This window comes from Melanaphis sacchari, unplaced genomic scaffold (genome assembly GCF_002803265.2).
Source record: "Melanaphis sacchari strain LSU unplaced genomic scaffold, SCAv2.0 Contig36_pilon_pilon, whole genome shotgun sequence".
NCBI classification, from domain to species: domain Eukaryota; kingdom Metazoa; phylum Arthropoda; class Insecta; order Hemiptera; family Aphididae; genus Melanaphis; species Melanaphis sacchari.
Genome location: NW_020271232.1, coordinates 2,810,265 through 2,826,635, shown reverse-complemented (window position 1 = coordinate 2,826,635; position 16,371 = coordinate 2,810,265). Strand labels below are relative to the sequence as shown.

At 36.3% G+C, this 16,371-nt stretch overlaps 1 protein-coding gene across 1 annotated transcript in view; it reads right to left on the bottom strand.

Moving 5' to 3' along the window:
* LOC112597039 (zinc finger SWIM domain-containing protein 5-like) overlaps positions 1-16,370 on the bottom strand; it is a 58,345-nt gene extending 41,975 nt beyond the window's left edge. Inside the window, exon 1 of the mRNA XM_025342948.1 lies at positions 15,586-16,370. Within this exon, the coding sequence (XP_025198733.1) occupies positions 15,586-15,994 (409 nt within the window). The 5' untranslated portion in view covers positions 15,995-16,370. The remainder of the gene's footprint in view (positions 1-15,585) is intronic.
* Position 16,371: the final 1 nt, after the last annotated feature.

The following is a 16,371-nucleotide window of genomic DNA, read 5'->3' as shown; positions in this document are numbered from 1 at the left end:
GGGATGGATGAATCACCGCCGCCGAGTGCGCGGCCTGCGGACGACAGACACGACGCGACCACCGCCGCCGCCGTCGCCGCCACCGCTCTGTGCGTTTTTTATTTGTATATATATATATGTATACGATGCGTGTGTACTCTGGTAAGCGGGACGACGTACGGACAGGACCTCTGCACTGACGGCGTTGTTTGCGGGGCAGAAAAGCCCCTACAAACGGTGGTGCGACGTATAGTCGTTAAGCGGGAAAGAGAGAGAGAGAGAGAGAGGTCGTTGAACGCACGCGCCAAATATTGGCCGCCGCCACCGAACGGAAACGTCGGTTGTTCCTCCGATATATAACAATATGAGGTACACGACGACTCGGTGTCGAGGCGACGCGGCTGTAGTATTTTTCGCGGTCACGTGACACGGAAACGTACGCGCGACGGACTACGCCGACGACCGCCTCGCTACGCCGTGCCGCGTTACACGGGGCGGCGGTGGCGGCGGTGGCGGCGGTAGCGACGATGGCGACGGCGACGACGACGACGTTTTCTTCTTCTTCTTCTTTACCCCATCACAATAATACAACATATAAAATATAATTTATTATTTTATAATATTATGTTATCTTCATGTGTGTACCTAATTATATGATAAAAATAAATAAATAAATAAAAAAAAAACGAGAATTTTTTCCATCGCCTAAGTCTACAACGCAATAGTTTGAACTCAAAAAAAAAAAAAAAAAATAAAAAAATATATTCAAATATTTATATGTCATATGGTTTGATGTGCGATATACTCGTATACGTTAATAGCTATAAGTACGTTAGAATTTTTTTTTTTTAATAAAAAAAGAATGTGTTGTAATTTTATAAAACGAAAAACTAATGAGAAAAAAAAGTACTAAAATATATCGTTATAATGAATCTATACTTTAACTTATATACAAAAGAGATTAACTAAAAAGAATATTAATTGTCTTACATTAAAAAAAAAAAAAAAATACTTTACACATAATACGTATATGTGTTAGTAGTTCTTATGAGTGAACCACATCGACTCATCGTGGAAATATTTAAACGCTAAACACTTCTTTTTTTTCACTCGTTAAATTTCCAATACATTATATAATATTTAACTACTAACACAACATATGCTATGATATAAAGTAAAAATGATTTAAAAATCGTGATTTTATTTCATCAAAAATCAATCCAACACTTAATTTTGTTTTTCAGATATAGGTACATTATAAAAATAACCGTAAAATCCTAGTATTAAATAAACCAATACATACTTATTAAACATTAAATTATCCCTTTATTAGAGTTCACTAGAAAAATGTTTTGACGATTCTTGACGAAATGGTATGAATAAAAAGTGTATTTAGACATACAGACAAATTTGTTCAAACACTAATAGCGTGCAATTTCAATATTATAGATATTATTTTAATTCTGTAGACATGCTCCCACAAATTAAGAAAATAAATGTCAATGTAGCCGGTAATTATATATATTATACACTCTCAAATATAACATACATTAAAAATTTAAACTAACTACAGAATGTTTGCACAAAATACCACAAAATGCTATTTAAATTCATTAAAAAATAATCATAATAACGATCGAATAATTACGACTCGTATCTTGCATTTGACATGAAAATAACAGACATAACTAAGGTTAAGCCAAATGCGAAACTGTCATAAATGTCATTCAGTAAAACGAATATAATTTATGAAAATATGCTTACCGAACTATAATATGGGTGGTTTCTTTAAGAAGAATTTTATTATAATATATCAAATTTCTGATATTCAACGACTGAATTTCATTTTTGAACACAATATTCCTATATTTTTTTATAGACATACAGTTAAGTAGTTAAGAAAAACGACGAAACTCAATATATTAGAACCTATTATTTTGATATTAAATTGAAATAATAGCATTAAGATGATAATATCCCTAATATGCACGATAGTTAAAGGGTAATTCGATTTTAATTAAAACAGACTCGGAGCATTGAAATTAATCTGCAGACTTACAAAGTTTTAACGAGAAATAGTTAGAAATGAATTTGAACTACTAATAAATTACTTACTCTTGTGCAGACATGAAAATTATGGTTTATTAAGGGAATACTGACATTTATACTTAAAATCTGGTACCTAAAGCATTAAAATTTCAGTAGATTCAACTCAACATTTGGCAAACATTTTAAATATATTAATATGAACTTAAACTAGCAGTCGAGTAAGTACTAAGATTATTATTACCTATACGATAAATTTGTTTCATCAATAATTTGAAATAGTTAATTTTACTAAAGGAAATAGTGAAACACGATCATCATTATATAACATTTTTATTATATAAATTAACAATTTTATGTGTACATTTTTGTTAGTTATCATAGACTGATTTCGAAGCAAATGTAATAGTTTTAAACAGCAATTATAAAATTATATAAAAAAAATCATATAGACAATGGTGATAAAATGAAATAACATGTATTACATCATATTATTCATTTTTAGGTTATTCCAAATATATTTTATACATATTTTAATGATCCATTGTTATAATTTAACGATATTTACTTTTTTATAACCATAGTTATATATTTTGTGATAAATGTATGATAAGAATTCTTGAATATTAAAATGTTTATTTTGTATAGCTATTAAAACTATACCAACATAATAGGCATTATAAGTTTATGTTGAGCACTAGTTACATACACTAAACATATTAATAAACAACTAGATAAATTAGTTAATATACGACTCTAAATTCTAATTAAAATAAGACGTTCTTATCCAAGGTCCTATACATTTGCTAATGTGCTTAGCGCCTTAGTTAAAGCAAGAGGTTAGGTATACAGCATTAACCTACTATATTATCCGAGTATAATAAATGGACTTCGTTTCAATTAAACAGAAAAATTAAATATAATTTTAAAACATAAAGTATGTTTAATTTAACTTTCCATGACTCAATTTCTAGAGATAAATATTAATTTAATATGATATTAGAAAATTTGAAATCATTTTATAGGTATTAAATTTATATTTAAACATGGTAATTAATTAATTTCAATAATCTTAAAATTTATTTAATAATGTTGATAATGTACAAATATTATATTGTTTATTATATACCTTCTATTAATGATATGTTTTAGAAAGTTAATAAAATATACAGAAACCAACTGTTATCACCTATTATAAAAGAACAATAATTTAACTATCAAGAATTAAAATATAAATAAGCTAATATATAATTTGTATTAAACTCAAACAACTATACACGAGATAATGCTTCAATCACTATTTTACAGTTAAAAAATTTTGCATAATTTTGAATAGTCTCATTGATCAAGTACTAAATCCTCAATATATTAGTTCAAAACTAAAGTAAATATGGATACTATTAATAAAATGTAGTATAAAATAAAACGATAATATCGCATTAATAAAAATAATCAAATGCAGTTTATTATTTTATCGTGTTTATTTTATTAAGTAAAGAGTTTAAAATCTTGCACAATATTCTAGTTTCAAGAGCTGTAGGTATTATTTTACATAATGTGCAAATTATAAAAAAAACTAATTAAATATCTAACTAAATAAGTAGATACTAAATATCTAATATAATTGGTTAGGTGTTATCACAGTATATTATTTTTTTTAAATAAATAATATTTACAAGTAAAGCATTTTTAGTTTAATAATTATTATGAATATTACAAAGATGACTATTGTCTATTTCTAAGTAACAAAACTACAAAAATAATATTCTGTTTATTTTATACTTGGTTCAATTATTAAATCATATTAATGTGTATATTACATATTTTTTTCCTTGTGAAAAAAAATCTTAAAAGAACCATACATTATATTACTATATACAGGATGATATTTAAAATCTATAAAACAATAAACGTATTTTAGCATATTTTAAATAAAATAAAACAATAATTTTATAAGAACTATTGATAATGACTGGATTTTAGAAACAAAATATTAATCTAACTATAGCATTAGGAATGTAATGAAAATCATAAAGCAAAACCAGTTTCAAAAATGCTATTAAAAATATTTTAAAATCTTGTTTTATTTAACTTTGGACTGATGATTTTATATCTAATACATGGTAATGGAGCAAAAAAAAAAAAAAAAACTTAAAATATTTATATAAATTAAGCATATGGGTATATCTTTAAAACTTAATCCTATCGAAACGCATTTAAAATGCTAAACATGAAGCTGCAGATGAGATTTCGTTAGCGGTGGGCGTTACAAGTTTTTAATTAGTTGTTTAAACAGAATTGCATTGGCACTCTAATCCCAAGAATAATGTTTCAATGGTCATTTTTTTTTTTATCATAAATAAATACGAAAGTACGTATAATAATATAGTTTTGATCCTAACAGTGTCGTATTGTGTGCAGCGTGTCGCTACTTTTAAACCCCACCAGGCAGACCGACACAACACCACATCGTCGGTGCGTTTTATTAGTAGGCGATTACATTATTATTTTATAATATATAATGGATTTGAATATATTATAAAGACCGCGGTACAGGACTGCAAGTCTCTAAACAAAGGAAAATCGATTTTTAATGAATCACTCTGTTTATAATATAAATACAGAATGACATATCACGACATTGCGAAATAATGTGTTTTCACAACACCCCGTACGCCTGCTAACATTATTATATATCTATATATATATATATATATATATATATATATATATATATACAGTAAAATGAACCACACACACACAATATATTTAATACGCAGCTATAATATAACGCCAAGCTGTAGCAGTCCTCCGCCGCAAAACATGGCAACGCTGCGTGTCGCGTAAGCCCGGGCCGGGTCTGTTCATCGCGCATTATATAGTACCCTTTTAGTAATAAATAAGTATCGTATTATATATATATATATATAATAATAATAATAATAATAATACATTATAATATAGAAGTTTCCATTGCAGTATAATATAAACGCGCAAACACAGCCGCCGTCGTTTTATAATGGTCTGGTTCTATGTTAATGACGTGCGCCGCGCGCGCGCGTCTGTGCGTCTTTCTTAAAATATGTATAAAAATATTGTTAAACAAAAAGAACCGGTCCCGCGCCGAATGGCATGCTATATACAAGTTCCGGTTAATGTATATTTATATATGTGTATGTGTGCGTGTGTGTATTGTGACTATACACATAACGGATTTTTGCTCATTGCTTGTGCGCAATTTTTTTTTTCTTTCCGGAAACGGATGTACAACCATCAACTTTATAACGTTTTTATTATAGAACAAATTAAACCAGATATAGGTGTGTGTGCGATGTGTTTTTATTAACAATATATTAATTCCAATAATCATTTTTGTCTGGTATTGCAGTTCAAGGGCTGAAGTATTATTAATATAGAATAATAGCCATTTCATCGTTTCACAGACATTTGATAATTTTAAATAGCCAACATTTGGAGACTAGAAGATATAAAACGTGAAAATAAGTTAAAACGCCTGTGGGCCAGACAAAGAAAAGTTATAAATGCCATAATACAAAATAAACATATAATGACTATTAATAAACTGTTGAATTTGTTCGGTCTAAATTATGGATAATGTACATAACCTAACCGTTCGAGACTTTAAATGAAAATATTGTACATGTTGAACGAGCAGGTGTCATCGAAGAACTCGATTTGCGAATAAAAATGTTTTCCGGCTATATTTATTTTATTCCCCGGAATAGCAATAGTAAAAGAAAAGCGGGTTTATTTGATCATGTTTTATACCACTGACGACATACATAGAAGTATACACAAAAACTTTAGCAATTTCGAAAAAATATCGAGTTTAGTCTTTCTAAAATACAAATTCCTCGGATTAACGTGTAAAAAAATACGTATAATAAATATATATAATGGAAAACACTTAGTTTTGTTGTCACCATGTCACCGTCGTCACTGACTTCTGTCGATTTGCATTTCATACAAAGACGAAGGACTTTTTAAATTCAAGTACACCTTTATATACAAAAACATCGAATCATTTTATCACTCGCTTAAGTATGGGTATCTAAACCAATATTCCATATTTTGTACGCAGGTACCTCTGATACCTATACATTTTCAATATATGCATCAAATTAACAAAAAATTTGTAAGTATTTATACGATTAGACGCGAGTATTAGCACAAAAATGTATTTACTTCATTGAATACTCATTATATTAAAATAAGTAACGGTGGGTATAATAATATATACGTTGAAATAAACCACTAAATGCATTGGGTACTGTACACTACTCAAAAATAGTTGGTACACGTAAAAATTGTAATTTTTTTCGCATTACAAATACATTTCATTCAAAATGAAAAAAATCATTAGATTCGTCAAAGATCATTAATTAAATCTAATTTACGAAATCCTACGTGTTTTAAGACAAAAATAAAAAACAAATTCCAACAGAATCTTATGCAAATGATTCGACTTGCGTTAATAATAGACAAAACGTAGGTAGATGTTTATTCAGTGAACAAAAAGTATAAATTAGATAACGATGGAATCTTCGTTCAATATTTATACATATGTTCTGGGTAAATGAAAAAAACAAATTCCAACTTGAAAATGTCTTTTTTTGTTATATAATTTTGATTTAGTTAACAATTGCACAATAGTCGTAGTATATATCGTCGTCGTTTCGGTATTAGTCTGTATTATTATATTTTTTTTCCTTTTTATGTATAAACTCACAAAGAGTACAATAACAATAATACATAAAGTAGTACGAAATTTGATTAGATATTATTATTTTATTATTATTTTACGCACCATCGAGTAGAAATTTATAAGGTAAAAAAAATTTTTTTTTTTTAACGTTCAGATTGCTGATGACGTGTACACTATATGCGTAACAAGTTATATTTTATTACACATAGGTATATCACTGAATTGTAAAAAAATTCAAAATACTGAAAACATAATATAATGCATCTGTTGCCATTTACAACACGGCAATAGTTGGCAAGAATGCATTGCACTCCCGTTGCTGTTGATGCTCACGCACGCACGCACACCCTTCGGTTTTTGACGAAATAAAGGGCGTGCGCATTTCTAATAAGTTTTGGCGAGAGGGCACACTCAACTAATGTATATATAATATTTATACTCAAGTCCGGAAGTTACCAATTACAAGTGGCTTTTGAACGGGACGAGCACCTTACACTACCGCGTGCATTACACTCGAAACACAAACCGGCACGTCACATATATAAAAAATAAAACACATCAATAATCGCTATAACAACTATTACGAGATATTGTATATAGCTATAATAACTATGGGAGTCGTTTATTAATGATTATCATATGATTATATTATCGCATTGTTGCCCGGCCCAGCGGCAATCCCCGAACGCGGTTTTTCTCCACTCAAAGAACGTTTACAATTTTTCATACATTATATATTTTATATTAACAATGAGAATTTGAATATTTTTAATTATGTTAAGTGCCCCATTAATACTCTCCTGATAAATATTCAACATAAATTTACATTTAATGGTAATTCGTTTTTTTTTTTTTTATATATAAATATATTATATTTTCATTCTTTTTTTTCGGTCGAAACAAAAAGCCAGCATAAATAACAAAGCGCAGGTTTTAGCGAATAGATTAAAATAAATATTAAAAATAAAACCTCGTGGACAGTCATGTGTAGTTATGTGAAATAATAATAATATCAAATATGTTTACCGGTGTTCCAGTGCACTGCCAGTTAACACAGGAAACACGCGAATTCTGTAACATAAAGTCCGCCGGTGATCCACACGACACACTGCACCGCCAACCATGGTCACACACTTTTCACGCGTTAACGCTTTTTCAGCCGTTTGTTCTATACGCGCCTTATACATACAAGTGTAATTTCAATACGGGTGACGGCTGTTAAGGTGTGAGGAGAGTCACTGTTATAATTGAGAATAATTGTTTATTACACGTTGCGTGCTTTCAGCGATTGCGTATAATATTATGTAGCATAACATTATATAATGTTGTGTTTCACACGAACCACGTTTTTGGTTTTTTTTTTTTTTTTTTGTAAAGGCCCCTAAACAGTGTTAAATTTTAAGGTCATCGATAATTATTATTTTTATTTCTATACGGGTTTTGAGTGTATACAATATTATTGTTCATACTCGTTACCGTATAATAGTGGCGGTTGACATTTCATCGGCAAAAATATTAAGTTTAATACGAAGAATAATGGTTATATTTATAAAAATACATTTGAAAAGTAGTGAATTACATTGAAAAGTACAATACTATTTTGATAACATATTTGTATTAGTTATAATTTAATTGTATTTATTTAAGTTTAAATTATTTTAGTTTTTCGAGATAATCACTCCATGAACTTTTATAATCATATGATAATATGTTCATTGTACAAATATTGTATAGATCAAATGATTAAAACGTTTATTATTGTTTTAAACCTATTGAGTAATAAAATATTTTCAATTCGTGTACCTATGATTAGATATTAGGTTTTTTTTTCAGATTTCAGTTTTGTGTAATGCACCCGTCATACTTCTTAAAAAAATGATCTTACGTAATATTATAAGATTTGAAAAAAATCCAGTCGTTCTGGATTCGATTGAAAATTACAATAATTATCCAAGCAAAACCTTTAAAGATTGGACAAATCGTTTACATCAAAAATAGTTTTGGTTAGGTAACCCACATTTTTCTTTAGTTATCTACATAAAACGATAAGTTATTCAAACTTCAGCATGCGATGCTGCAGTTTACGAATTCGTTCTTAAAAAACTACAAAACTCGTTGACCGTTAATCGGTCGAATGTGAAGACTCGGCACCGCCGCAACATTCCCAGGATCGTATCGCGAATTCGCGACGTGTGCTCGAAACGAAAAAAAATTGGGGAACAGCCCGGACAAGACACGATGAAATATAGTACAGCGGCGGCGGCGAACAACGAACAGTGTCCCACCGTTTCGGGAACCGTCTGCTGCCGGTGGTTCGCGTACGGACGACGTCGGCGTCATAATAATAATAATAATATTAGAATATTGTATTTTGTATGTACCTATGCAACAATAATAATATAACCTAGATAACGCGTCCGACAACAGTACACGCGACGCTGCCGACGCGGACTGGTTATCGTCGGAGGAAAACACGAAACGGGTTTTTATTTATTATTATTATTATTTTTTTTTTTTGCGTTATTTTCGTCCGGTCTTGATTTTTTGCGTCGCCGTCGGTGATCGTAGGTAATAGCGAACGTACACATACATAATAATAATAATAATACGTTATACATAATATTATTACGTTCATAAATCATCATAGACGCGGTGCCCCGCGCGCACACACACGGCGGTTGAAAGCGTGTCCCGAGCGAGTGGTGGAAACAGAAACGATAGCCGGCCGACACAGACCGGTCGGTCTCGTCGCGTTTTTCGGGACGCGCTGTATGTGACGTACTCACGCACGGACATGTGTTGCCGCCCGCGTGCCGGTGTGTGCGAGACGGTTCGGTTTTGTCTTGCGTATAATATAATATGTGCGTGTGTGTGTGTGTGTGTGTGTGTGTGCGAGAATGTACCACACACCGTAATAGTAGTGATAATAATAATAATAATAATAATAATAATAATAATGATGATGATGGTGATAAAAGAGAGGAGTCCCTCTGACGGCGGTGGTGGGGAGAGAGGATGGCGCGGCGAGAGATTACGCACGCACGCGGGTAACGGGAAGAGGAGGAGCGAGCGGCGGCGGTGTCTGCTGCCGCCCCTGAAACGCGTTCTCTGAACCGCGTGCGAGTGCGACCGCTAATACACGTGTGACCGTGTGTGTAATTCCAATCTCGTTTTCGTGGACGGGGTACACCACCCGCCGGCGACGGACTGCGACGACGGTGTACCGTGTACGTACGCGCCCCCCTCCCCTCGGCGTCTTAACACTCGCACACGCACGCAATGCCGACCGACCGCTGTCAGAAGTAGTAAATAGTAATAGTAGTGGTGGTGGTAGTGGTAGTAGTAGTATTGGTAGTAATAGTAATAGTAGTAGTAGTAGTAGTAGTAGTAGTAGTAGTAGTAGTAGTAGTAGTAGTAGTAATAGTAGTAATAATAATAGTAATGTAGTAGTAGTAGTAGTAGTAACGGTACGGGTGAGTGCGCGTGCGTGTGTCATCGCCACCGCCGAGTGGTTGCCACGTTGCCGATCGGAACGTTGCCGAGAGAGCGCGAGCGGTTTTATGGGAAGGGTGGGCGGCGGCGACGAGAAGGGGTGGCTTATACATTACGCAGTGGCGGCGGCGTTTTCCTTAATAGCCGTGTGCTCTTCACTCCCACCGAAGGCTCCACTGCCCGCCCCCGCGACGCGAACACTATTCCACCGCGGTACATATTTATACGAGATGCCCCCGCTGCGGACACGACCCAATGTCCCACACCAAGCACCCTTCTTTTCGCCGATCGACGAAATCTTTTCCACTCGTGTTATCCCGGCCCGAACGACGATTTCTGTCAAATTGTTTATCCGCGATTTTGAGCACCCCTGAGAAAGAACGAGGGCCAGGTGTGTGTGCGTGCTTAATACTGCAGTCAGCTGCCGCTCCGAAACCGCTTGAAACCCGTCGAGACCGCACTGCTCGGTGGCGGACGCCAGTATAGATTTCTCGGTTAGATAATGTCCGGCAGTGCTTAGAAAATGTATATATATATCACTCGTTTCTTCGGAAACTAGCAAGTTCGAACTATAACCAGCAACGACTGTTATGCATGATCGTCGCCGCCGACCCTGGCGACTGTGCGTTATCCTGCATCTGCCAAAACCGCATTTTTGAACCCATGTGGTTAATGACGATGACGAGCGGAGGACCGAGGGTCGTCTCCGAAAGAAATTGTTTTTTTTCTATTTCTTTCTTTCTTTCTTTCTCCTATCTCTCTCTCTCTTCATCCCCTCCCTCTCACTCGTACAACAGCCGGTTTATATAGACGTCGTCGTGAGTATACCTACCAAATTTTGGGGGAAAAGAAATATACGTAAAAACGATTTTTGTGAGGTAAAGACTGTCGGTCGGCACCCTCGGTAAAATAAATAACAAATATTTCACACGCGACGCCGCTAAAATCGGCATCTTCGGCAGCAGCCCCCACACGATTGTCGACGACGAGGGTGTTGGCCATGGAGAGAAAACAATGGGGTTCGTCGTCGCGTGGGGTAGTGACGATAGGGACGGACAATTGTGTAGTAAGCAGTGGCGTACATATGGAGGAAGAGTGAGAAAAAGACGTTTGCTGCGCGAATATTGGCCCTGGCAACGCGTTTGATTTGTTCGGATTTTACCTCTCTCGCTCAATTCAACTCATCTCTCTCTATATGCACACATTGCACATGGCGCGACTGCTAAAATCTTCGTCATTTTATACCATCACTATCGAAGCACTACACATAACAACAATTTCATATTATTCGGAAACTATAGCAAAGAATGTATATTAAAAATAATATATTATTATGTACGAGTGCCAAGGAATGGATGACGATAAATTGTCCGCCATTAGAATACTACACACCATATTGTTGAACTGCCTGCAGCATCGAAGAGTGACGATAAATCGATTTACGTGTGGACCACAATGTCTCTGTTTATAAGTATCGATCACAGCACAAGGATACGTTTTATTTAATTTTAATATGGTATACAGTATACACATCCTGTTCTATACACGTAGTTGGTATATTGTGCTATTAGTGCTACACCTATACCGCCTCCAAAACAATAATAATGCGCCCGGCGCGAGTTATTCAACACCACCCTGTCGCGTGTATTATAAGAAACAATATATTGTAAGGTTTCGTATTTTAGTCATATAATAGACTTCCTATACAACACACATAATATTATACTGGCCGTATTTTATTCTTTCGTTCAGCTGCTGCTGTAGCACGTATGAAATCCCTTTTTGAGAAACACAAAACTGATTCTTTGTTCGAAACGACGCCATCTTGTTTACGAACAAAAAATGAAAAAAACACGTTTTGCGGGATGTGCAAAGATGATAAATTAATAATTTTTTTTTTTTTGAAATCTAACCTCTTTAGAATACAGAAAGGGTTGTCGACGAAGCAAGAAATTGTTTTTTTCGACTACTACTTAAGCTGAAATAAATAGTAACTATACTGGTGTATTGCGCGATGAACATAACATTGTAAAGTCGAGTAAAAAATAATTAGGCCAATTTGAAAATAAAATAAAATATAAATTGCAAAATTATTCTGAACGTACAACATTAATCGAGAAAATAAATATACCTAATCATGCAAGAAAAAAAAATTCGCACGTGTCGAATTCACGAGTAAAAATAAATATAATTACATTCGTACAAACTTGATGGTCCGGTATAGTGGTAAGTGTCAAAATCACAAAATCACGTTGTCAAGACATTGCAGAACAACGTAATGGCCACCGCCGTGCACTGTTTATCTCGTTAATTATTATTGTTTAGTAGTCTATCACTATTATATTGTAGTATCATTCTTTTTTAAATGCCGACGACCTGGGCGATATCCCATACGGAGTCGGTTATCGGCGACACACAGCTGTTCAATTTTCGCGATTATTTTATAATATATTATAATACATTATATTTTATTTTATTATTGATGTTGCGACTTGCAATCTGGATCAATACACACGAATGATATGAACATACTAACTGTAGTTACGTTGTAGAACGCATATCGAAATAATAATAATAATGATAATTCAAACTTTTGTTTGTCGAGGCAACGGCGGCATATACAATACCCACGTGAGTATATATTTTATAAATATATATATGTATGCGTAACTATTGTTATATTCGAAGCGCGATGACGCCAATTGTTTGTTTTTGGACAAAGATAATAAAAGGAGAACCCTCTAGTGGCAAAGCGGCGGTGGAAGTGGTGGAGTGCTGTGCTGTAAAAGAGACTATACGCCCAGGAAAAAATATTTGTTCAGGTTTAGCCGAGGAGGGCGAAAAAAAAGGTCTAATATTAATCGTAATAAAAACTATACACGTCCAGTCGTTATGTATCAGAAGCAGTAGCTCAGCCACGGGTTTGATATGTTCAGAAATTTAAAAATTGACGAGGGTGTAATAATTATAATGATGAAATGGCGAAAACGTCGAATTTTTTCATTGTACATTTATTACGCTTCCCTAGACTTTTTCGCTAATTCATTGGTTTTAATATTGTCAATCCCGCAGGATAAGAGCAACGATTCTGACTGTTTATTATAGTACAAGAGAATATAAAACGCATTTTGTTGTGTATATACGGGTTCACATACGTGATCATTCTACTTTATAATATGATGCTGGTACACAAACACGATGACGGTCAGCCAAGGCCTTCCTTTTATCGCGTTATTCAAGTATGTGACGCTCCCTCTACCGCTCCCCCCTTTGTCAACAACCTCAATTCTTGACTAAGTAAACGACGGGACAAGAGTTTTGCCAATTGGTCGTGAATAGAGTTAACTAATTGAAAAAAATCATTGAAGATGGACTGCGGTCGATTAAAATATGTATATCTGAACACTTATGTGTAACCTAACAAATTATTATTATCATTACATATTATTAAAAAATAATCATTTTATGATTATTAACAATGTACCTAATACATTTTAATTTAACATATAATAATATTACAAGAATTTACAAGAAAGGGCATTGAAAAAACCTACGAATTTATCGAGACGGCTTCCGTAAAGACAATCAGATCGGTGCGGAGTCAAATGGGAAACATATGTGATAGGCTACGGAGGCGATCAAGAAATCTTCATAATGCATACCGGAAATTCCTGAAATCCGTTCGCAGCCCGAGGCGGCAGCGACCTTCGCCGTCGACCACGCGGTTCGCTTCGTTACGTCCCAACCGTGCCGGTTATACTCAACCTGCGGTGATCCTGCGAAATTTTTCCACGCGCTTTTGGCCGACTTCCAAACAATATTACGATTTTTTATAAGATTGTTGCTTGTCCCTCTCGGTAGTCGTCGAGATATTTTTCCGATTCGGCATATGTTTTATAGGAAATGATATTGTATGATAATAAATAATGCATACTTTTTACACACACGTCACATTTGTGTCCGGAGCGGCGTGTGACGTGTGCGTGCGTGTGAAACGCGGCGCAGACTACTGTAGCAGAATCATTACAATGACGACGATAGTAATAATAATAATAATAGATAAAAATTTACAAATTAGCATTTTCATGAATATACAGTTGACGGTCGGCTCACAGAATTAACGACGTACTTGTATAAATATTTAAAAACGAAAAATATTTTTATATTAGTTATTGTAATTTATTTTAATTCGTATTCTCGGGCGAATAGAGGAGTGCATGAGTAATCGGGGGGATCCGCAACAGCGGACGGGAAGAGGCTCGATAATAATAATTACCGCGCGCGCCTATGTGTATCGACGTTTCCCTCTTGGCCTACCCCCTCTACCGATAGTAACGCGCTTTTGAATAATGCATATCCGCCGGAACACCTGGTAGTGGTGGAAGCGGTGGCGGTAGTGTGGTCGCGGCGACGGTGGCCGCGCTTCCCGTCGACGACGATCGTATTATTATATTATCATCGTGACGAATAAATACACGCGCGACAGTGACAAGCGAGCACACGTCACGGCTATCGCGCTAACGCGTTCGCCGTTCACCGATTTTTCGTCGCTCGTTGCTGTGACTGCACGCAATTATTATTATTAATATTATCGCATAAACGCACGGTGCGGCGACGATGGACAAACGGAAGAGAGAGAGAGAGATAGACATAAAATAAGAGGAAGATAGAGAGAGGGCGCGCGAACCTAATAAGAATTTGAAATGAGGTCCTCCTCTTCCTCGACGGGGTTGAATTTCCCCGGACGTGCCCCGCATGCATTTTACATAATTCCGTCGGCTATTAGATCAATATGACGCGGGTGCGTGTGTATCCCCCACACGTATAATACGATATCTACATATATAATATGTATGTGTATATTATACGACGACGCACCACAACACACACACACACGCGCTGCCTCCCTCTCGCGGCGACCGTTTAACCCGCGCACCGCAGCCGTCGTCGACCAACCACCTCGTCGATCCTACTACTCCTATAGTCGTTATATTATTACTACAACTAGTATAATATACGCACCCCTCGCAAAAAAAATACAAAACGATCGAGTTACACATTGGTGATTTTTTTTTTTTTTACTACGGACGACCGTGATCGGACGCCCGTGTCTGTTTTTCCGCCCCCGTCGACGTGGAGTTTAACTATACGATACGCCGACGACGCGGGGGCGGTCTATCAGCTGCGACCACCGTGCAGGTGATTTGTGTGAGACGGTCACCGTGACGCGCTCGATATCGTACGTTCGGATCGCCGAAATTGATTTATCTATCGATATACGATAGCTTAGACAATATAGGTACGTATTATCAAATGGATCTTTGCAGAATTTGTGTACTCACCGACTTGAAGCACCCGGTCCACGCAACCGGTCTCCAGGAGCTTGAGCCCTTTGTAGAACGACAGGTTGCTCTGTTCCGAGTTTTGTGACGAAGAGCTGGCTTGCGACACGCGTATCAGCGACGAGTACATGAATATGTCGCGCTCGTTGCGCGGAAACGACCAGTAGATGATCTGCCGCTGCACCGGTTCCGGTATGCGATTGTACCGTTCCTCGATCCGTTGGAACGGTATGTTCTCGGCCACTATCCGGGCGGTGATGTCCAACAGCGAGTCGGGCGACCGGAGCACCGCCGACCCGCCGGCCGCCGACGACGACGACGCGCCGTCCGCGCCGCCGTCCCTGCAGCACGGCCTCTTGTTGGACACGCCAGCGCCGCGGCTGCAGCACGGCCGTTTGCATGACGCCATCGCTACGACGACGACGCTACGACGTTACTACGACGGCGGTGGTGGCGGTGGCCGCTGCTATTGTTGCTCTTTTCGCTGTTGCTGCTTCTGTTGCTGGCGGCTACAACGACGGCTCCGGTGGCAAATCGGCGGACACGCATCACACGTACGCATACACAGTGGGCTGCAAGACGACGACGGCGACGGCGGCGAGAGCGCGCGGCGCACGGAAGACCACGGCTCGGGATTCGGCGGCGGTCACGCGGACGACACTATCCTCGGGCGGAGAGACTGTAGTAGAGAACCCGTCGCGGCACCACGGCAAACGAAAACCGGACACGCGCACGCACTCTCGGCGGCGGCTCGATGGCGACAAGCGGCAAAAAAAAAAAAAAAAT